Below are 24453 nucleotides of genomic sequence, written 5' to 3'. Positions count from 1 at the left end.
GGAATACAGTAATCAGATGAAAAAAAAAAACTGCAGTCAAAATGAGAGTATTGGCCGGGCATGGTGGCGCACGCCTTTAATCCTAGCACTCGGGAGGCAGAGGCAGGCAGATTTCTGAGTTCGAGGTCAGCCTGGTCTACAAAGTGAGTTCCAGGACAGCCAGGGCTATACAGAGAAACCCTGTCTCAAAAAAATAAAAACAAAAACAAACAAACAAAAGGGAGTATTATATCGAGACATGAAAACTAGGAAAGCCATGCTTTGGAAAGAGGGCTGCAGGTCATACTGAAGGTCATCTGTGAATGAGGTCATGATATGAACCAAGTTATGCCTTATCCAGACCATGACAACATGGTTTGGGGTGGGGGCTGGGGGCTGGGCAGAAATAAGGGCAATGGTTACAGGTAGAAGTTAGAGAGCATGATAAAGGAGAAGGAGATGAGTGTATAGCACCTTTTCTCTTAGAGCTTGTAAGTTTACAAAATTAACTTCCTAGTGCAAAAGTCATGTAAAATTCTAGGCGAACAAAAGGATTTAACAGGAAAAGTTAAATGTTAATAATAATTTTGTTTTGTACTGCACACCTGCCTGCACTGCAGCCTACATAAAGGAACAGCCAGAAGGATATATATATATATATATATATATATATATATATACCCACTCAATCAAAAACAAAATGGAAATTATTTCAGTCAGCAAATGAAAAATCTATGTGGCATACAGCCTGAGGAAGTACTAAAAGACAAAAAACGGAATAATACAATCTGAATGGCTTGAGATAGTCAAAGATCAATGCTGGATTTATCCCTGTACACTCCAATAAAAATAAAACAAATAACAAGTATGGGAACAAATACAGATGAAGAAATGCAAGTTCACAGAGTGGTTGCTTTAATTGTGACACCTGTTTAAGGAACTTTAAATGGAGAAGAGGAGAGGTTGGATAAAGAAGTCATGTAGAAATATTTCAAGGGGAGGGCCTGGCCACCATCAGAGAGCTTTTAGATTATGCACAGGGCTCAAAGGAAAACAGGTACAGGGCAGGTGGAGTGGGCCCTCTCTCCCACTCTGTGACACCTGGTTACAGTATGGTACTGTTGCAGTGCTAAAGATTACACTGTGTCTGGGTGGGTGAGGGTGATATCAGGCACAATGAATAATGGAAATAATGTTTTGAGCCATGATATGCTCAGAGCCTCCTTGGTCAGCAATTCAAATGTTCTGTTTCCTTTCTTCTTTCTGCCTCCAGGAGAACCAGAGAAGAAACTGCAGTTCTTCAGGGACTGTGATACTGTGGTTTACTCCTGCTCCCCTTCTGAAGTTTGGGTGCAGGCAAAGAAGGGAAGGCAGTCTATCTCCAGCAGTGGGCTCTAGTCCTGTACCCCCTCATCACTGTCTATCAACTGCACACCATTCCTACTCTCAAGCTCCTACAAGTCTCAAGCATCTGGGCACTCCCTTTGCCCGTTCCTTTCCTCTGAAAGGGCTTTTTGCTTATTCTAATGATATGTATAGCTTTTAAAGATAATGAAGGGTACTCACAATTAGATGAGGCTCTGCCCAAAGATTAGCTCTGCATGTATATGGACTGTTTTAATGAAACCTTCCCCAGGACCTCACTCTCAGTGACAGCTGGCACAGAGCACACATTCTCAGGCCAGGCCTTTGCCTGCCTAGCTAATCTGTCCCACCCCCTATACAAGCTAACTTAAATTCAAGTGTACTCAATGTTCTCTGCTCTCTCTGCTCCTTCCTTCTCCACCCCATGCATGGTGTTTTATGAAGAAAAAAAAAAAAGAGAACAGCAAAGCAGAGACTTATGAACAATGAAAGCTACTTTCTTTATGGTCACTGAACAATGTTGGCAAGGATTGCAAAAACAAAGTAAGCAGGGTCTGGAAATGCCAGTAGGAAAATGCCCCGAAGCAATCAGATCTGATGTGACATTCATGTGCCTTACATTTACAAGCACCTGAAGAGATAAAACAAGGGTCTAAAGGACCAAGCTAACTGGAATCAGTCAATACTACCTTGCCATCTAGAGGTACAACACCTACTAGGCTCAATCGTGCCTGTTCACAAGCATCCCCTGAACACCTACCAAGTACAAGGTATTGGGCAAAGAAGGAGAATGGAAAGGTAGAGAAAACATTGCTTTAGGGTTTTAAAAGACATGTGCCTTTGAATTTCATCATATTTTTCAAGAATATGTGTTTAAGGTGGCAACATCTTTAAGTGTAAGGAAATAAACACACACACACACACACACACACACACACACACACACCATGGTATAATGGTCAGTACTGCTGTGAAACAGAGGGTAGAATATGGGAAGAGAAGGCAGGTTTTCATGACAGCAGTTCTTCAAATGGAAACAGGTCGCTGTTATGCTCTTTAGTTCACACCCATCACAAATGCTCTTCTCAAGGTACACATCATGTGCAATGCTTAAGGAAGAAGGGAAGTGGCAAAGTCTAACAAAACAAAATATAATGAAGTGACTAAGAAAAAGAGCAAAATACATGGAAATGATTGACAGAGTAACACAGAGAAAGAAGGTGGCCAGGTGGAAGGCAGGATGAAGAAGAAAAAATAGTTCCTGTTCTAGAGAAGTTTATATCTCAATAAAGAATGATTTAGAAATACCAATTAAACCTAACCCAGATACCATAATAAAATCATATTTTAGTGGGCAACATTAGTGTGAAGCAGGACTCAGCTCTGTTGAATGGTGGCAGAGACTGATGGTAGGAATGTTATGCTGCAGAGCCCTAGCCAACTCTCAAGGTACAAGCAAAACCCCTGTAAGGGCTGCAGCCTTGGGCTTGGCAGCATGAAAACAGTGGTACATGTACTCTGTAGATCCCAAACCACCTCTCTTTATAAACTAACTCTCTTCTAAACTTATGGCTGGGATCTCTCACTGCTCCTGCTGCTCAGGAAGAAAAGCATTGGATGTCAGGCTGTAAACCAGTATCAGGTTTTGGCATAGCACCCATGGCTCAAGAACAGTCAGGCCTGCTCCTCGTCTTTGGCAGAAATCAGATCTTCCTGGAAGAGACCTGTGGAGCTGCTTATCTCAGTAGCTGAAGTGAGCACGAGAAACCAGACTCAGGACTATCTGGTTTCCATGAACAATGTCACCACTGCATCAGCCAAGGGAACACCCCTCCACGTGAACAGACACAAGCTCCATGGTTAACCAACACTGCATAATGCTTCCAGGGGTCAACAAATGATATGACAGCAACCCAAACACTTAACATACAAACTGTGACAAGCTGCCCAAGCATATACATGCATGACTAACATCAATTGGAAAAATAAGGGCTTTTTCTTCTTTCTTTTCTTTCTTTTTTTAAGAGCAGTACATAAAACTGAAAGCTACTTTGTTAGTAGGGATGACATTAAAGATTTAATTGTCTTGGAACAGTAGTAAAGAGGCTTACTAGATCATCTGAGTGATGTACATGTGAAAGTTTGCTCAGCAAAAGGTAGGGTGTGTGTATCTACAAAGCCTCTGAGCTCTTAATCTCTAGAGCCCCCACCCCAACCCATTTTTTTTATTCATGTGGGTTAGTAATATAGTCCATTTTACACACACCATATTCTTCCCAGGGCAAACAGATGGAAGAAATAGAATATGCTAGAGAGAAAAGCAGAAACAAAATGACAAAATGAAAATAAAGTTGCGAAGTATAATCTAGGTCAACTCTTCTTGTGCTTTAAAATAAGCACCAGCAGGCTCTGTGCATATGGCACCACCGATTTCTATTTTTCATTCCATTTATGTATTTATTTATTTAATTTTGATTTAATGTCATACAGAATTAGTGCAAAAGGAAAACTCCCAGCATGGGGCCTGTTTCTATACATACTAATCAGTCATTTCCCATCAATTCCTCCCCCACTATTCCCTGTTCTTTCAACTTAATGCAATTACTCTTTCTTTAAAATACTTTATCCACTCCAGTAACCATGAATGCAAATATTTTCAGGAAGTGAGATTAAAAACCTCAAGCCTAGGTTTTAATTGTTACATATTCAATTCATTGCCTAAATCTGAACTAGAATTGTGCTATGACTTAGCTTCCTCCACCAGGCTTCCACACTGTAAAAGCTTCAATAGCCACTTTTACCAGCAACACAGTTAATTGGAAAGCATTCTGTTATGCACGTGTAACTATTTTACAAAACACAAAGCAACCTATCTGAAGTGGACAAAAAGTCAAAATGTTGTACTTTGGGATAGTTACATTCTCTTGTACACTAAAACTCACAACTCCCTTCAAAATGTCAAGTGCATGTAGATTCCTAGTACAATTAATAGGCTGAAAAAGACTGCTCAAGCTGTTATCTGAAACTTCCCTTCACTGCTCTGTGGTATCACTATGATGACTACACTTATAGTAATCTTACTATAATACCACCTAATATTTACAGGATGCCATATGACATCAAATTGTCAGAAGAACCTTAGTTGACTGGCAATGTTTTTTTCTGCATATTTTAGGTAAAAGACAAAGACATTTTTAAGTCAAATCAAACACACACATACACATAAACTACACACTGTACACACAATACACACACACATACACCATACACAAACTCATATATACACCATATACATACCATACACACCCTCACACACAAAACACAACACACACACACACACACCTTACTTTCAAAGACAAACAAGAAAGAGAAATCTATATCATCATACAGATATACATATTTGCACATTGCTGTATCAACTCATAGAAATGATGGTTATAAAATAAAGTATCCAACTACTGACCTAAAACTTGACCCATGTGACAAGTTGGAAACATAACAGTCATCGGTACATTCATGCTCTCGGGGGTGGAACCTTCTGCCATTTGGGCCAACCACACTTTATGAGTAACTGTTGGAAAACATGATACCAAATTGTTTGTCCTCTGCTTGAATGGCCATGAATTATGGAAAGCAAAATAACTTTACAATCTAGCACAATGCTCTGTGCTCTCTGTCACTCTCCCCATGCCCCCCACTAAATATCAGCATCATATACTTCATGGCTCATTTTTCTTTTGTATTTGCAGTCATTTGTATATGCTGCACATCTATTGAAGACATTCTAAAAACCTTAATGTTACAGTTTTAAGACTGTTTAACTAGAGTCAGAGTAACATATGCATAGCCATTCAAATGTTTCAGCTAATAATTTTAACAGCACAAACATTAATCATTTGCCTTGCAGATGAAAGGCACTTTAAGATGACTCTTGTGTTTACAACAGTGATAATTCAACCTTTACACTGTTGGAATGTACAGTAAAGAGAAAATATTCCAACAACTCAGAGCACACAAATAAAAAAAAACTTCCATATTGCAACCCATAGACATGAAGAATTTCCAAATTTCTACTGGATGCCATGGAAGAAAAGTAAATTAAAGTAGGTCAGACAGACGTGCCCTGAATATTTTTCATAGTTAAACAGCAGACATGGGCATCTTTCACTAATCACAGAAGCTGACGCTCTCTCTTGATAATAAACACATCACATCTCAGCCTACACAGAGGCCCACTGCAAACTGTGGGAGGTGCCAATTAGCGTTAATTGTGGCCGTGCTTGTCTATTCCCCTAGCTCAGACTCTCAGAATGCCACATTCACTATTTACAAATGCTCTATGCAATGCTCAGAGTAAAGAGAACATGTTAAAACATAATCATCCAGAGTCATTTTAAACTTAACTTTTGGTATTAATCCACATACAAAAACTCACAGAAGATGAAGAAATTGAAACAACATATGTAGGCATTAAAGAAAAAAAAAACTTTAGTTATTGACCCTGGATTCAGAATACCTAAATGGCAGAATTAAAATTTGTTTTTATTATATATTTGCAGCCTATTACAATTATCTTTACACATACACATATACATACTCACACGCACGCGTGCACACACACACACACACACACACACAGAGCATATCCACTGTGATCCCATATAACCATTTACTTACTGTGACTAACAGTACTTACTAAGAGAGTAAGCTCCATAGACTTTCATGGCAAACACTGCCTTTGAAAGCAGCCTCCCACCACAGGCTGGGGTATGCCTTTTGCAGAAATACAGTGTGTGCAGCTCATCTCTCAGTAGAGTACAATCTCAGAGTGGGGTATCCATGGAGACGGAGCCTCCTACATGTGTAGGGCAAGGAAGTTACTCTGCTGGGCACCATAGCAACAGGAGGCAGAGGGAGAGCTGGCCTATCAGGGAAGAGCACTGAGCCTTTTCCCTGGTGACTGAAGCATTTCAAATGAAAGCATTGCCCTTGTGAATGGACACAAAGCATTTGCAGAAATACCAAATTGTCAAATGGAAGCAAACACTTGCACACCAGTCATAGCTAATCCTTTGGCAATACTAGTACAGAGCATGCAGCCGTATTCCACATTTTGATTATAATGCCCAAGTGAATAAGCCAGAAATGACACCAAACACTGACAGTGCTCTAAATCCAATGGCAAGCATGTGACATTTTGAGGGACAAGCTTGGGCACTGCATGAATTACAGCTATTTAAGTATGCAGGTCACTTCACCACGCTGCCAGGCAGAGAAGAGCAGGGGAGCTCTGGTGTTCTGAGAAGGAGAAAATGGAATCTGGGGCTCTCTGGGACAACTGTAGGAATGCTTTCCAAACAGGAGCTTTCTAGAAATAGACACTTCCAACAGAGTACTTCCGGACATCAGGATGATTCTTACCAAGGCACTACAGACAATAGAAGCCCAAGGGGAGGGAGTATTCAAATGCTTGGAAGTTGTATAATTTGTAAACTCCTCCCACATTTTTTAGATTACAATGAAGGTGATCATCCGTTGAGTAAATACTGTTTGTCAGGCAAAGGGTTTCCACTGTAACACGGCATTCTGTCCAATGCTGACATTGACCATTGCAAAGATGAAGGCTATGTATATTTGCCTGCTAGTGCCATGTGGAACTTAGGTTCCTGTGTGTGCTTTGCTACATGCCTCACATCATTTATGACCCCCATAGCATGGAGGAAAAGCTAAGTATTCATTATTTCTATATTCAACTGAGAACAAGAGAGAACATCTCTTGACATATTCTCCCTTCTGCTAGCTCTCCCTGACCTGCTCCAGTCTGAGCTAGATCACCCTACTTTCATGTCTAAATATAAGTAGAGTATAGTACCTCCTTCCACAATTACCTCTCAAAGAAGCAGGAATCTTTGTATACTGAGCCTTCCCCAAGCTGCTTATTGTAGAGTTCTCATAATTACCTTCTTTGAACAGAAAGTGCCATTTGAAAACCACAGGTCAGTCTGAAGTGGCCCATGTCTGTGATGGCTCTGGCCATTCTCAGAGCTCATCTGATGGGATTTTTTTTTTAAAATAAAATGAGAATCATAGATGTTAAATATTTTAAAACCTTTCTTTTGTTTCATTGTTGAGGTTATAATGTAATCACATCATTTCTCTCTTCCTTTCCTCTTTCCAAATCCTCCCATACACCCCTCTTTGCTCTCTTTCAAATCCGTGGCATATTTTCCATTCATTGCTGTTGATGGTGGTGGTGTGGTGGTGCATGCATGCATGTGTGTGTGTGTGTTCACATATATTTCTAAATACAACCTGCTTGGTCTGTTTAATATTACTTCTTTGTATTTTTTTTTGAGATGACGATTTAGATGACCAGTTTGTGTGCACTTCCCTGGGGAAGATTATGTATCTCTCCTTCCTTCCTTCCCTCCCCGCCCCCCCCCCCTTTCTCTAGCATTCCTGAGTTGCCTATATTTCCTTGTGCAGGGTTGACGCTTTGTGGTCTTTCTCCTTTCACTTTGGCGTGCTACTGCTGTCCTTGCTCAGCTCATGCTTAGGCAAGAAACTCATTTTCTAATTATTCCTAAGGAATAATATCCTGCACATTTTAAGGATCCCTTATAAGCAATGCAGCAAGTGACTGGTTGTAGAGATCATGAAACCCTACACCTCTTGATATGTGATCTCAGGGACTGGATAGCTCTTAGTAGTGAAGGAACACTCAGATACAAACTGGATCAGAGAATAGCCAGCTATCCTTCTGCTATGCAGGGACCACTATGACAACTTAGTTATTTACTAATGCCTATTTCTACAGTCCATCCTTCTATGATAACAGGTGTCCATGTGACTAGGTTGTCCTGGGTTATAATTAGAAATAGCATGGGGTCCCCTTCATTCTATCCTAAAGATGACCAAATGCTTCTCATGCTCCCCTTGCCCCTCCCCTCTACCTGGTACACGACATGCATTATGGCCACTCAAGGAGGAGATAACTTTTGCAGCAGTTTAACTGCCCTTTCAGCTTGAACCACCCAAATACTTAAGTGATATTCTACAAGGGACAAAGAAATATAAGTTTAATCAGTGTATTTGGGGTTAATAAAAACCTATACCCTCGTGATAAATGTAGGCTTATATATACAACCTATGGGAGTGAGTATAAGACATGGACTTGACACTGCTTTAACTTAAAAGCAAGTAGGCCAAAACAAAGATGGTTTGATCCGAAAAAGTAAAAAAGTAGCTTGAGAGATGAAAATGACTGAGGAAAACTTTTGAATAAAGTATAAGTAGTTGGAGTGGTGGGGCACACTTATAAGGACCTGTGAGTCAGAGGTAAGCTGACCTTTGTGAGACCAAGACTAGCCTAGTCTATATACAAAGTCCCAGGTCAGCCAGCGCTACATAGTAAAACCCTGTCTAACACACACACACACACACACACACAAACACACACACACACTATATAAAGTCCTATGTTTAAATGAATAAGACAGCATCAATACTTTTAATTAAAAGAAATACATTCAGAATCACTATAACTTCTGACTTCATATATCCCAAACTCCCCAGAGTTGGCAAATCCAATGCTATTAAGAGAATGGGAACTTTGTGCTAAGTCATCTATGCTGTGCTTGTCTGCTTCCTCTATCTCCATCCTGCACTTAGCCATCTAGATTTTATACCCTGTTCAGTTGCACTAGGGAATTCAAGCTCTACGAGTTACATGAGAAATCTCAAACACATAGACTGAACTGTATCTCCTCTCTTGAAGCCCTGACATGGCCTCCCATCACTCTGACAACAGAGACTTCATCTTTCCCTTCTTCATTCACCATCCTGTTAGTTACCCACCTAAGTCCCAAGCTGGAAAAGATAGCCTCAGTTCTTCATCTCAAGACATCTCCTGCCTTTCCTGGCAACTAGCCTACGACCTTGCTTTATTCTCACAACTGAAACTTATCTCAGTATGCCCCTATGTTCCAGTTACATCCTCACATTTAAACTGGGTGACATGAGTGTAGACACCACATCATGCTCTCCTCTTCTCTATTCACTTAATGAGAATGCTGTCAGTATCTTGAAAATAGTTCATAGATAAGTAAACAGATAAGGCAGTGAATGCATACCCAGGAGGCAAACCTAGGTCTAGCAGAAACCTCTTAATTACATGATGAACTGAGGGTCCCCTTCCTTTAAACTCTCATGCAGGGTAATCACCATTATGCAATGCTACAAGTATCCTGTCAAATATATTATAACCATGTTTCGAAGCTAACCTCTGGTTGGGGCCATAGAGCCTATTTATGGATGCCTATTAGCGATGCCCTGATCCAGGCTATGTGGTAGAAGAATTTTACTACCTGATTTACCCAAGGAAAACCACTGTACAAGAACAATCAAATGCTATACTACAAATGCAGTTGTGGAGGAAACAATAAACTCAGGTCACTGGTACCTCTATCTAAGTCTACAATATCTTCACAAGGAACCTCCAACCTTCCTCTCTGGATTTTGGAAAACATGACCAGTGATAGCTAGTCTCAGCTGCCAACTTGACTACATCTGGAATTAACTGAAACCCAAGTACCTGGGCACACCTGTGAGGTGGAACACCTATCTTCAACCTGGATCATTATTGGTGAGATCCATTCTGGGCCACCATAACAACAGAAGAAAGCCTTTGCCTCTTGCCTACTTGGCCTCACTCTCACTGACAAGTTCATCAATCCTGAAGCATTCCTTTGCTTGTATTAAAACCTACTTCTCTCTTTTTTTTAATTTCATTTTTTATTAGATATTTTCTTCATTTACATTTCAAATGCTATCCCAAAAGTCCCCTATATCCTCCCCCGCCCTGCTCCCCAAACCACCCACTCCCTCTTCCTGGCCCTGGCATTCCCCTGTACTGGGGCATGTGATCTGCACAAGACCAAGGGGCCTCTCCTCCCATTGATGGCTGAGTAGGAAATCCTCTGCTACATTTGCAACTAGAGACACAAGCTTTGGGGGGTACTGGTTAATTCATATTGTTGATCCTCCTATAGGGTTGCAGACCCCTTTAGCTCCTTGGGTGCTTTCTCTAGCTCCTTCTTTAGGGGCCCTGTGTTCTATCCAATAGATGACTGTGAGCATCCCCTTCTGTATTGCCAGGCACTGGCATAGCCTCACAAGAGATAGATATATCAGGATCCTGTTGGCAAAATCTTTCTGGCATATGCAATAGTGTCTGGGTTTGGTGGTTGTATATGGGATGGATCCCCAGGTGGGGCAGTCTCTGGTTGGTCCTTTCTTCTGTCTCAGCTCTGAACTTTGTCTCTGTGACTCCTAAACTGGCAACTCTCTAGGAGTTCCTTGGTATTTCAGCACCAGACTAGGATTACTGAGACATCTAGTCTTGTGGACAGAACAACTACCAGATCATTGGCTTTTTTCATCAGGAGACAGCTATTGCTCAACTACTCAGGTCACAGCCTATAAAACCATTCTAAAATATACATATATATGAACATATATAAACCTACATATGAACACACATATATACACACATATAGTTGTAAATCAGTTCATTGTATCAGGGTGTTCCTTTAGAGAACCCTGAATGATATCACAGTCTCTTGTTACCACAGGATGTGGGACTGGCTGCAAGCTATTATAACCATGTATTTTTACCAAGCAGGTAAGTACTGGAACTCCTCAAGTATTCCCATTCTTTTGCAGACACTCTTTAATAAGTGTTTCTCTGATATGGAGGAAATAAAAAGTCCAACCTAAAACACATATATGCAGGATTTATAGCTCTTGGTTTACAAGTTTGCATATAAAAGATGTTTCCAGGTTTTTTGTCTGTCACACTGAGGACTGATAAAGAAGTTCACTGGTAAGAGTAGTCGGCTGTATCTTCCTCAGTATGAGAGACCTGTGTGGCTTCCTTAATACATTAGAGTAAGCAGTGAGCATCTGGCAGTCCCCCAACTCAGTGGCTGCAAACACTGGCCAAACAATAAATCCTAGGAGACTGGGATTTGGACAGCAGTTGCCATCGAGAGGATTATGATTCACTAATTCTTAGGGGAAGCCCACTAAGGTCCATTTGGCACCATTATTTTGATTGAGTACGTCATCAAAGGCACAGATGGGAGAAAGGCATGAGAGTAAATATGTAAACCAACCATAGAGATAAACACTGAAGTACGCTCATTACATCCGTGTTTGATCCTGCTGTTTTGGTCCTGCTGGGATAGTATGAAATGGTCTACTACAAAACATTATCTGATGTACTCCTTGTGAATATTTTCTCTCAGCAAGAGAACTTCAGAGTCCCATTTTACAATAACTTGAAATGCTCTTTTAGCCAAAGTAATGATCTTCCTTTAAGAATCTAAGAAGTGCCGGGCGTGGTGGCGCATGCCTTTAATCCCAGCACTCGGGAGGCAGAGGCAGGCGGATTTCTGAGTTCGAGGCCAGCCTGGTCTACAAAGTGAGTTCCAGGACAGCCAGGACTACACAGAGAAACCCTGTCTCGAAAAACCAAAAAAAAAAAAAAAAAAAAAAAAAAAAAAAAAAAAAAAAAAAAAAGAATCTAAGAAGTTAGATGGAGTTCTTAACTAATGTTCCAACTTTTTTCTTTTGCTGTGATAAAATGTTTGACCAAAAAGCAACTTAAGGGGAAAGAAAGGTTTGCTGTGCTTTTAATGCTAGGTACCAGTCCAGCATTCAGGGAAGTCATGTCAGGACCCTGGAGCAGAAGCCACAAAGGACTGCTGCTTACTGGCTTGCTCTCTAGCTCATGCTGAGCCAGCTTTCTTATGTATCCCAGTTCCACCAGCCTATGGATATCATTGCCCAGAGTGGGCTAAGTCCTCCCTCCCATATCAGTCATGAATAAAGGTAAACTCACAGAAGCTACCTTTTTCCCAGGTGACTTTAGGTCATGTTAAGTTGGCAGTATAAACCAACCAGGACATCAAGAAAATGGTAGACTGAATTCTATCACCAAACATTCTCATATTCATATACATTCTGTCCCTCTCACTCTCCCTCCCCTTGCTCTGTGTGTGTATGTGTGTGTGTAAAAACAGATAGTGGTCTTTATATTCTGTGTGTTTCTGTTTCTCTATACTTGTGTGTGTGTGTGTAGTGTTAAAATTAAGTGAGTTAAGAGCTTGGATTTTTGCCAAGGACAGTGGGTATTCAGTAAAACTCTCAGATTTCTTTCTATTGGTATTACTGGTACTCTACAAACTTTGTAGAGAGTGGCTTCACTTATGATTAAATGAAAGTAAAACAGTGGGTATTCAGTAAAACTCTAAGATTTCTTTCTATTGGTATTACTGGTACTCTACAAACTTTGTAGAGAGTGGCTTCACTTATGATTAAATGAAAGTAACGAAGGACCGTGACATTCCTTTAATGTTTACATCTTGTCTTCATGATTTATTTTACTGGTTTGCTTCAAAACAGCTTATGTTCAGCCTTCTGAAAGTAACTGATATTACATTGTCATCAGCTATAGTTATCGCCATGTACCCACGGCTATATTGGATAATGTAAAATAATAAGAAATTTTAGATATTTATAAATAATATATGTGTTTAAATGTATGTATATACATATATATTTATTACTTATACCAGTACATCTTTTTAGATTGTCACAGTGCTCCAGTCTATTTAAAATTACATTTTTCGAGGCAGATCTTACAACTTCTATAATGGTTAAAAGTAAGGAGTGTAGTTGCCCTATTTAGAATTGATTTATAAGCTCTAATGTGATCTGGGAAGAGTTACTAAACATCTTTGTATTTTATTGTTCAGAACTGAAAAATATAGAATAATGACATCAACTTTTTTGTACAGATGTTAAAATTAATTGAGTTAAGAGCTTGGAATTTTGCCAAGGACAGTGAGTACTTAGTAAAACTCTCAGCTTTTCTTCCTGTTGGTATTACTGGTAATCAGGCATATTTCAGAATGCTAGCCAATCCTCAAAGTAAATTTAATTTCAAATATTTCCACTTATCTATTTTAATGTCAGAAACAGATCTTAGTCTATGCTTGAGGCTATACTTTGCTGCTGCAGTCTTTTGCTCATGGCTGCCAAGATGTGAAGAATTTAACTCCATGTCAAAGAACACAAAGAATAGAAAGTCAAGCAAGTGTCTATGTAGAGCCTTCATCCATGATGACTAGTGTTTGTGGTACTGGAAGGCATTCTGCAGACCACTGAGGAGAAAGGTAAACAGCAACCCAGATACAAACCTTTCAATCTACAATGGTGACCTGTCAGCAAATAAGCTGGTGCAATGGTGGCACCACACTGTGGGAGTAACCAACCACCATCTGATTGGGTTTAAGGCCCACTCCATGAGATGGAAGCCATCCCCCACACTCCTTAGGAAAAAACCTAATACTTCTATTCTGATAAAGAATGAATGTGGCAGTGAAATGATTCCTAATAACATTCTGCTATATTCATAGACCATTTTCTCTCTCAGCCATCATCAGAAAAGCTCCTGCCTGCACTAGATGGAATAAATACAAAGACCTACAATAGAACGATGTGTAGAGAGTGAAAGACTTTGTAATACTCAGTCCTAAATGGAATGTTTGCTTCCCCTCAGATCTGTAACACTTAACAGTATTTTCATCAAACCCCGCCCACTCCACTCAGACCCTGAAGGGATGGAAGACACCAAGGAAACAAACACTTCTACAGACCACAGGCCACAAACACATGTAAACGTTCAGAGACTGTGGCAGCAAGAGCCTGCACAGGTCTAAGCCAAATGAGCTCTCAGTACTGAGAAGGGAACTAGATACATGCCCCAATACTTAACCCAGAAGTTATCTATAATTGATAATCTCACAAAGGAAAAATTAGTTTTCTACAACAGTCACTGGGGATACAAACTACTCTTAATGTCAGGCTCCATGTCCAGCAGTTGATGGTCAACACAAAAACAACTCAGTAGAATTTTGAAGGATCTCTTGTGTATATATTTTGGTGTTTAGTTGGTTTGGCTTTTTATGGGATTTCTGTGTGTGCAAATGTGTGTGTCTCTGCATCTATATTTCTTCCTTGTGCACTTTCTTTAACTGGTTTTCTTCTGTTTTGTTTGTTCATTTTGTACTATTCTGGTTTGTTTGTTTTTATTTATTTTATTATTGTTTTTTTGATGCCTGTTTGTTTTTTAATGAGAGAGAGAAAGAAAGAGTGTGGATTTGAATGCAGGAGCAGGTGAAGAAGATCTGGGAGGCATTGGGGGAGAGAAAACTATATAATCATCCCGCTTTCAAAACAAACAAACAAAAACAACAAAACCAAATGGCAGTTATAATGTGTTGGGTAATGCTTGGAATCTCAGCACTTGGGAGGCTAAGGCAAAAGGATTGCTGTGAGTCAAGACCCACCTGCATACTGAAAAGGAATTCAAATTCCAAAGAGACAACTGGAAGAGCTGCACCTGGAGCTACACCTGGAGCTGCACCTGGAGCTACACCCGGAGCTGTACCCGGAGCTGTACCTGGAGCTGTACCTGGAGCTACAACTTGGAGGTACACCTGGAACTGTACCTGGAGCTACACCTGGAGCTGTACCTGGTATGCTAACGTTCAGGCCTGCACTGGTGTTCTGGCAGCAGAAGTTGTAAGAATGGATTCAGGTAAGTGGCCAAGTAGTTGTTTCACTTCACTAAACTAATCCCAAAGTAGAAAGGATCAGGAACACATCTGGGCTTCACCATGTAAAAGGGCTCTCTATTAAGGGAACCAGGGCTGACTAATCACTAGAGTAGTTGATACCTTCTGGGTTTTCTAGCAAATGCCTCTTGGATGTGGGGATTTTTTTTTTTCTAGACGTAACCAATCCTGGGCCATTGTTTTGAGGTTATTATAGTTCAGCCAACCAGGTCTCTAATTTCAGTAGCTGGTGATATCTGATGCCTAAGCTAAGGAGATACCACGGCATCTTTCAAATGCAGATTTTAACATTTCAGCTTCTGGGTAGATTTCTTGGAGCTTACTACTCTAATCCCTTCAACTGCCTCTAGTGGTTTTTTTCTTCGTATTATCCCTATTTGTTTAAGTTGTGTATTTTTGCCTGCTCCCCACTTTTCTAGCCAATCTGTGGACAAAGGTTTTAATACTTTAATTTGTAAAATAGTGTCAGTGAATTATTTTCTTCCCACGGTTAAGATATTCCCCAAGTAGTGAATCAGCAACAACAAGTGACTGGAATATTTTAATGGACTTGCAGCAAACCAGTTATGGTTGAAACTTCTGGGTAAAATAGTGTTCAATCCTGAGAGCAACCACAAACAGGTATAGTGTATGTGTGAGGGGGTGAGTGATGGTGGTGGGTGTAAACACCTGATTCTTCAGAAAGCCACCAGGGAAGAAGACGTCCACTCTTTTCCTTTTGATCTGTGCTATCACTCAGATTTATCATACTGTGCACGGCCTTGAATTACAAACTCCCTCAAAATGGGGTCACACGTGATCCTCACCTTCACACTGCCCTCCGATTGAACTCATTGTACAAAGAACACAGTCCATTTCCCACTGAAGTTTCGACTGGACACTTAGCTCATGACAAACACAGATGCATCCTTCCATGTTTTGCAAAAGTGGGGGGAAAAGCAAAGCAGGAAAGCAGATTCTCCATCCAACAGTACTGTAGCAATGCTTTGCTTCACTCTTTGATGCAACTTTTAATTAAATCTGCATAGTTAGGAAACAACAGAAGCCCACATGACAGATGGCCTCTCAGAAGTTTCTAGTAGGAGTTTCTGCTTGACAGGAAGGCTTTTCCTGCCCAGGGCACCACAGGGCTCTGTTGGCAAAGAGCAGGCTTGCTTGCTTGCTTGTTATTCACCTTTCCAAGCCCTTCCTGCATTCCCTGGCAGGTTTCTCTACTGGATTACGTCACAATCCCAGTGGCCATTATTTGTTCTTTATGCTACTGACCTCAGGGGCATTTCAGGAACTACTTGCTGACGTAGGGACAGCACTGTTCCAAAATCTAGAGCAATGGACCTAAAATAAAGAGTCCCTGATCCCCAAAGTGATAGCCACTAATTGCTTGCTATTTTAATAAACTGGTATTGGTTTTAATGAGTTGCCTTTAAAAAAAAAGTAGAACATACATCTAGAACTGAAGGTCAGATTTGGCTAAGGGTATGGTGGGGCTGTGGGTAACAGAAGACTTTATTTTAACCCAAGAGCAGGATGTTCCTGAACTTTAACAGCCTATGTCTCTGCATTTTATTAATTGTAAGAGTCATCTGAGGGCCTTGGTTCCTGGATTTCCTCTCTTTATATTTATGAGAGGGACAGGTTTACTCAGCCCAAAGTTCAGAGACAGTGTAGGCAACTTTTCCCATACAAGGAAGTTGCTGTACAGAATTGGGCTCCATTCAAAAGCAGTGGGGATTCTCACAATGACAATGTTTGAAACAGTAGTTGACTGAGAAAATACAAGTGAAAAGATCAACAAAAGATTTTCTTAGATGGTATTCGTGCCTATGAGCAATGAAATCAGAAGGTTTGTCTCCAGGGATACTTTTGGCTAAGAGTCATTAAATCAGTATTCATACATCTTAATAAATCAGATCCTAAGGCACAAACACACACACACACACACACACAAACATGTCTATGATGGTTACACGCTATACTTAATTACTAGCAACTATTGCATTAAATATTCTACATGCTACATCCTTTAAAAAGGTTTCTGGGTCCTGTGTACATGAATCATTTCTGACTTGATAGACAGGTTTTGGATGGAAATCTCTTACTGTACTATATCTCCTTAAAGGAAGCACACACCAATTCATTATCTAATGCCAAATGGTCATCCCTGAAAACATACACACATATAATATAATACAGACCAGGCAGATGTATTTAGATATATGTACATAGATACATATATGTATGTAAAAACAATTAATGTAATAAAAAGAGGCCATTAGTTTGAAAAGGAGCAAAGAGATATATGAGAGGGTTTAGGACAAGGAAAGGGAAGTGGGAATTTAATTATATTATAATCTCATATTTAATTATATAATAATGTAACTTAATTATATATAAAATATATACAATTTAATTATATAAATATACATATATAATCTCATATAATTACATTAATCTAAAAAAAAAAAAGAAATAGATTTTTAAATATGAATGGTAAGGGTACTTACCTGGCTTTATGATGCCTCCCTTGGGTTCTTTTTTATGACGAGCTGACTGAATACTTCCCTCACCAACCATTCCAATCCTGCATTTCTTCCTGGTAAAGTCTTCATCACTTCCAGGGCATAAGCCAATGGGACTGTGCCCCGTGTCTGAGGGAGTCTTCACAGGCGATACCGACTGGCTGCTGGGACAACCTGTGTCATCTAGGAGACAGAAATCCATGAGTTTTGAGTCATGGCACAGGGAAGCCAGCTATGCAGTCTGCACATGCGCATGAATGAGTGGCTTGTAGGGCCCAAGTAAACTGGGCATGGCTATTAGGATCCTTCTTTTGTTTTTTCCATACTTTGGCCGCTCACATTGGCAACGAAAATACTATTTTAAGGAAATACTTAAAGATATACTATCTTAGTTAGAGTTTCTATTGCTGTGACAAAACACCATGGCCAAAGAGCAAGTTGGGGACAAAAGGGTTTAGTTGGCTAACACTTCCATATTGCTTTTCATTATGAAAGGACATCCGGACAAGAGCTCAAACAGGATCCTGGTGGTAGGAGCTGATGCAGGAGCCATGGCAGCCTGCTTTCCTATAGAACTCAGGACTATCAGCCACCCACAATGGGGTGGACTCTCCGCAGGTCATCACTGAGAAAATGCTTCACAGCTGGATCTCATGGAAGCATTTTCTCTACAGAGGCTTTTTCCTCTCTGATGACACTAGCTTGTATCAAGTTGACACAAAAACCAGCCAGTCATACCTTATAAGCCTTTTCATCATAAAGACTTCTGAAATATACATTTCTTACTCAAAGCATGTGTCTACTTGAATATTTTATATAGTATAATTTTGGTTCATATTTGTCCACAGATTTTAGTTTTGGGCTTTGCTTGTTTGTTTTTGTTTTTTGTTTTTGTTGTTGAGACAAAGTCTCACTAAGTCCCTGGCTGGCCTGGAACTCACAGAAATCCATCTTTCCCTTCCTCCCAAGCACTGGGAAGTGTGTGCCATCAGGCCTTGTTGACCACAGGTGCTTGGATTGGGTAAGTAATTTAAAATTCAGAAGAAAAACTCAAGGTAATTAGCATGCACTTCTCAGAATTGTTTTTGTTAGGAAAATAAAATGACTTGAATATTACTGACATTGCTTAAGCTTTTTGATCAGATGGCTCATCAGCTGGTTAGTAGAATTTCCTGTGAGCCTCTGAGTTTAAAAGTTCAAAGAAGCAGAAAGTCATTATATTATAAGCACATATATCCAACCAAAAATAGTCCAAACAGATCTACTCCTACTTGTAGTAAATGGGAAAAATAAATACTGTTTCATTATAGCTAAATATAACTCAGGTCATTCATTGTATTAAGCTAATGGATACATTATAGGGTGACCAGTACAGGTGCCTATTAAGAAACAGAAAACTCAGCTGGGCGTGGTGGCGCATGCCTTTAATCCCAGCACTCGGGAGGCAAAGGCAGGCGGATTTCTGAGTTCAAGGCCAGCCTGGTCTACAAAGTGAGTTCCAGGACAGCCAGGGCTACACAGAGAAACCCTGTCTCGAACCCCCCCCCCCCAAAAAAAAGAAAGAAACAGAAAACTCACATTGTTGTCTCTTATAAATGCTTTCCTTATTATTAAAGTATTTAGGATGGCAGATTCGTTAATTTAAACTCTAGTGAGAATTACATGAGAATTTAGGACCAAATTAATGCTACTTTAACATACACATACTCAGTAAAATTTTAAATTTTTATTACTCGACTCCTTGTTACAAAAGAAAATTATTTTGATTTCAATTTCAGAATTATTTTACCAATTTAATGAAAGTTTGTAAGATGATACATACCACTAATAATCTTAGAATTATTGAGTTTTTATGAGTGTTAGAATACCAAGAGTGATGTGCCATGTACACAGGCTATCCCGGGTCTCCACAGCTGGAATAAGAATGGCATAGAAGTGGGGCTGAATGAAATCTAAGGACTTCATGAGTCATGCCTAGGCTTTCTCTAAAAAGGCATCACCATTGCCTCATTTCTGGCTTCTACTTGATTATAATTATGAAATATCCCAGTTCCTGGAACAAAATGAACTTGGCATGTCAAGACAATGTATTATTTATTGCTTTTTTTTTAACTTTTGGACATATTACTTTGCATGGGAACATCCACAATTTGTTTCTAGAAATGAATGGTAGTTAGCACACTGTGTCTGCAAATGTGCTATATCCTTCCTTAGTTACCAGTAACTTTTGGCCCTGTGACCCAGAGGTGGGCCCCTCTATTGGCTGAGACTGTCCAGCTATCCCATCACATGCTATCTGTGCCTTCCCCTCCATTTGCATGCCTTTGTTTCAGTGAAAATAAAAATCAGAGCTCCTCTCTCAGGGTGCAAATTTGCTTACTAGGTCAGATTCTAGCAATTAATACATATGCCTGTATACTGCCTAAGAGAAACTTTTCCCATTCTAAAGGAGATGAATTCAAAGTGAATGTGGTCAGAGCACTCAAAATTGCCTACTGCCTTTGCAATGATTTATTTGTGAATCAGACCCACCAATTATTTTTAAAAAGATACTGTATTCAGATAAATAAACATTTATGGTTTAGAATGTCTTTCTTTCTTCTTGAAAGTACAAAGAATCAGAGGGATAAAATTAAGTGATTTCTAGTTGGGAAATGAGTGTCTAGAAAAGCTTTTGAAATTATGTTTTAAATAAATAGGAATCAAACATATTTTGCTTGGTTCTGTGACTTTCTTCTAGAGTAAAAAATGCATAACAGAGCATCTTTTTTTTTCCAGTAGTGACTTCACCAGCTGCTGGAATTAAGTGCTATATACAGTTTAGGTAAAATTTAGGATGTGACACTTGGGTCACTATGGGAGAGGCAGTAGCAATTGTTCACCTGGAGTCCGTGGTCCACTTGCCATCAGTATTTACAGCCTTATATCCAGGAGAAGAATTGAGAAGATAAATACATAAATCAACCTTGGACTCTGGGTACCTCCTAAAAGCACTTTATCACTATGTATAGGAGAAACACCAGAGGCTGCATAGCTACAAAGACATCTCCTAGAGGAGGACCTAATTGAAGACTGTCTGACAAAGCAAGGATTAAGGCAGACAATGTCCGTCAATCAGGAACTGTTGTTTAGAAGAGATGTTTTCCTGGAACCTACAGGGATGGAGGGTATTAAAGGAGCTTGCAGCAGCATTCAGATGAGCTTGCTGCAGTATTTCTCACCTGGAGCCACCTCACCTCCAACCTCCAAGGGCAGGTAGTAGGGTCAGGCAGTGAATAGTCCAGGGCACAGGCAGCATCTGGCACCCAACAAGATCTGTCATATTTGTCATACCATACTGTGGTTGGGGAAACAATAGCCATAGGAAGAGTTTTCTTAACAAATACGTGCCAAATTTTGGCACTGAAGGGGCTCACAGTTATTGGGTCCACTCTGCAACCTGATTCAACTTACAAAGAAGCCAGAGAGAACTTGTGTATATCACCACATTTGCACATTTTGTCTCAACTGAGAAGTAAATGCAAGCAAACATGCAAAAGATCAATAGGTGCTCACAGTGGCTGGTGCTATCTGCCTGATTTTTCTATTGGAACCAACACTAACAAAGGAATGTAACTGTGAGAGAACAGATCTATCATTTTTGCTATGATCAGGATAGACTGTGAACTTCATGTGCCAGAGAATCACCTGGTCACCCATAGTACCTGAGGGATTTCCTCTGTGTAGCCCTGAAGGAAAGGTTATCCTTTCAAGTCCTCCTGGGGCTATTTGTCTGCTCTCACCAGTTTGGGTGAAGATAATACTCACTTTCGAAATTCTGTATAAAATGCTCTCAGTTGTCATTTACAGTCACATTCTAAGAACAGCAAAGTCAAGCTATTGATCTTTGGGTTTATATTCAATCCTACCATTGTGAACTGACATTATGATTAAGTATACATTAAAGAGATGTAGTTATTGGGGGCTGTAGAGGTAGTTCAGTGGTTAAGAGCATTTGCTGCTCTTGGAGAGGACCCAGGTTCTATTCCTAGCACCCACATGACAATTCACAATAGTCTGTAACTCTAGGCCCAGAGGATGCCAGATGCCTTCTTCTAATCTCTGTGGATACCAGGCACACACACAATACATATGTGTATATACTATATTTATGTACACAAAACATCTGTATGTATAAATAAATCTTATTAAATGGAATGAGCCTTCTTTTTCCCATTGTTACTGACTTCTAAACTTGTCTGTATAATCTATAAATTGACAATCATGTGTTTACAAATGGAACATTTATTGCTTATTTTAATATGAAGAAATTATTAATGACAAACACTTCTAAATAATAAAAATGAGGGAACTATTTCTGGGCAGGAAATAGAAGAAATCCTTACAGATTCAGGTTGCTGGTAGGTCAAGATGAGGCTTTGGGAAGAAGCTGTGGACAACTGTTGGTCTACTGGAGGGAGAGGAATTGAAAACACACACACACACACACACACACACATACTATTATGCAACTGAATGTTTACATTTCTTTCATTTATAGTAGGTATGCCTGTTCTAGAGCACTTGATAAAAACCACAGGCAAAATCAACTTAGGGGAGTGAAGGGTTGACTATAGCTTACCCTTCCAAGTCAGTGGGTCATTGAAGGAAGTCAGCACAGGAAATCAAGCAGAAGATATAGAAGACTTCTTCCTGATTCACTCAATGGCTCATGTTCAGCTGGCTGTCTTATAGAACCTGGCACTGCCTGCTTAGGGATGGTATAGTTGGCTGTGTTTTCCTACATGGATTACCAATCAAGAAAATATCCCTAGGCCAATGTGATGCAGGCAGCCTTCAGTTTAGGTTCACTCTTCTCACATGACTCTAGGTTGTGTCACGTTGGCAATAAAAACTAACAAGCATAGCTCCTATATTTTAAAGAACCAGGACTACTTTACACAATGAGATTTATTTTAAAATATGGGGTAATTTCCTTCTGGGGTCTATAATTTGAATTCCCACTAGATAGGATCAGGATGGCTACTTTTAGAAGTTAGGTAAAAGCAATCTGGCTTAAGACTATACCTAAGTGATCACCACCTACAACGAAGTTGAATAATTTAAATTTTGTTTAATTTATATATTAAGAAATGGGTCTTCCAATTTTGGTTTCACATACCTAAAATTAGGGCACTTAGGAGGCTAAGTTGGGGGCCAGGCATGGTGGAAGTAGAGGTAGAGGCAGGTGGATATCTGAATTCAAGGCCAGCCTGGTTTACATAATGAGTTCCAGGATAGCCAAAGCTATAGAGACCTTGTTTTTAAAAAAACAAAGCCCAAACTAAGCTAAAACAAACAAACAAACAATCAAAAACCCAACAAAAGAAGGCTAAGACAGGAGGATTACAAGAGGTATTTCTGTTGTTGTTGTTGCTGCTGCTGCTGCTGGTGGTGGTGGTGGTGGTGGTGGTGGTGGTGGTGGTGGTGGTGGTAATGTGATTGTTCAGTTGTTTAGCATCTGTCCATATGGAATTAAGAGCAGGGGAAAAATACTGAGAGTCTCATGAACCCTTGGAAGTTGCTGTCTATGTAAAGCATGATAACAAATAAAGAAACACACCCACAGACTAGTTTCCACACAGCTGATTGAGAGAAAAGTCCTTAAGGTCTGTAAAGATAGCTGGGGGAGACTGAGAGCTATTGTAGTTCTATTGCCTGGATGTTAAAAAGCTTATTTGGGTAGGGGGAGCCATTTTGTTTTCTGAGACCATTCAGTATAGTTAAAGTTATATGGCTGCCTACAAGTATAAAAAAAAGTATGTTTATGTATTCTATAAAGTAATTTTAATCTTATTTTAAATTTGCTGTGGGAATTTATAAAAGTAAAGAAATTTAAAAAAATCTTCTATTTATATTAAAAACTTTAATTGAACTTAACAATTTTAAAATTAGTACTAGTACATATAAATAAGTAAATAAATAATAAAAAAAATTGTAATTGTTACCTAGGGAAAAAAAGAGAACAATTTGGCCTATTTGATTCATTAGATTAAAAACCATAACAACAAATATGCTTTACTTGCTTGCTGTTTATAAATGTTTTAATAAATATTAATAGATTAAATATTAAAGCTAGGGGGCATTTCCACCTGGAGCCTGACAGCTTAGCAAGACAGAAGCTGCGGAATATTAACAAGACCAAAATACGGCTCCTTTGGCCAAGGATGAGAGGCTTGAGCAGTGAAAAGAGTAAAGACTGGAAATGAGTGATAGCGATCATATAGAAAAATCTGTGAGTTAATTTTCACACAGACAAAATGAAAACAAGCAGAGAAAGGCCCTCTTCATTCTGCAGAATGCTCTAGAAATAACTGGAAGGGATGCTGTAGGAAACTGTCCACTAAGATCTAGGATGCAGCTCAGGGGTTATCTAGCTCTGGGTTTGATCTACAGCACAGCAATCATCCAGCTCTGGTGGGGAAAGTCTGTGATACTAGCATTCAGAAGTTGGGGGCAGGAGGATCAGAAAGTTAAGGTCATATGTGCTTACACAGCAAGTCTGAGCCCAGCTTGGTCTACATGGATACTGACTCAAACAAAAATTGTCCATTAAAAGAATCATCGGATACATTGACTGCAAAAAGCAAGCAATATATGCTGTATTTCATTCAGTGGATCTGATCTGAAAGTCCTTTGCAAAGTCCTTTTTCTTCTTATAAAAGCCTTTTGGCTAAGGAAAGTAGGCAGAACACTAGAAAATTACTTTTATGTAAGTTGTAATGAAAGAATTGAGTTAGGCAGTAAGATGAAGGAATGAAGTCATAGACAAAGAGCTAAGATTTATAGTAAGAACAGGCATTCCCCAAATGTATCCACTTGGAATCACCAATACTGTGCTGACAATC

The 24453-nt window shown here is 39.6% G+C and overlaps 1 protein-coding gene across 5 annotated transcripts in view; it reads right to left on the bottom strand.

Moving 5' to 3' along the window:
• Sybu (syntabulin) overlaps positions 1–24453 on the bottom strand; it is a 123035-nt gene that overhangs the window by 37139 nt on the left and 61443 nt on the right. For 4 of the 5 annotated variants that reach the window (XM_085831789.1, XM_021183568.3, XM_021183569.2 and 1 more), the window contains one exon: positions 17552–17749. In XM_085831789.1, coding sequence (XP_085687915.1) covers positions 17552–17749 — 198 coding nt within the window. Of the gene's footprint in view, positions 1–6040; positions 6373–17551; positions 17750–24453 lie in introns of those variants that run through there. The other variant, XM_021183575.3, reaches the window with a different exon arrangement.

This window comes from Mus caroli, unplaced genomic scaffold (assembly GCF_978045245.1).
Source record: "Mus caroli unplaced genomic scaffold, Mus_caroli_1 scaffold_16, whole genome shotgun sequence".
Classification (NCBI taxonomy): domain Eukaryota; kingdom Metazoa; phylum Chordata; class Mammalia; order Rodentia; family Muridae; genus Mus; species Mus caroli.
Note: the sequence above shows the minus strand (reverse complement) of the source record. Positions and strands in the feature narration are given on the sequence as shown.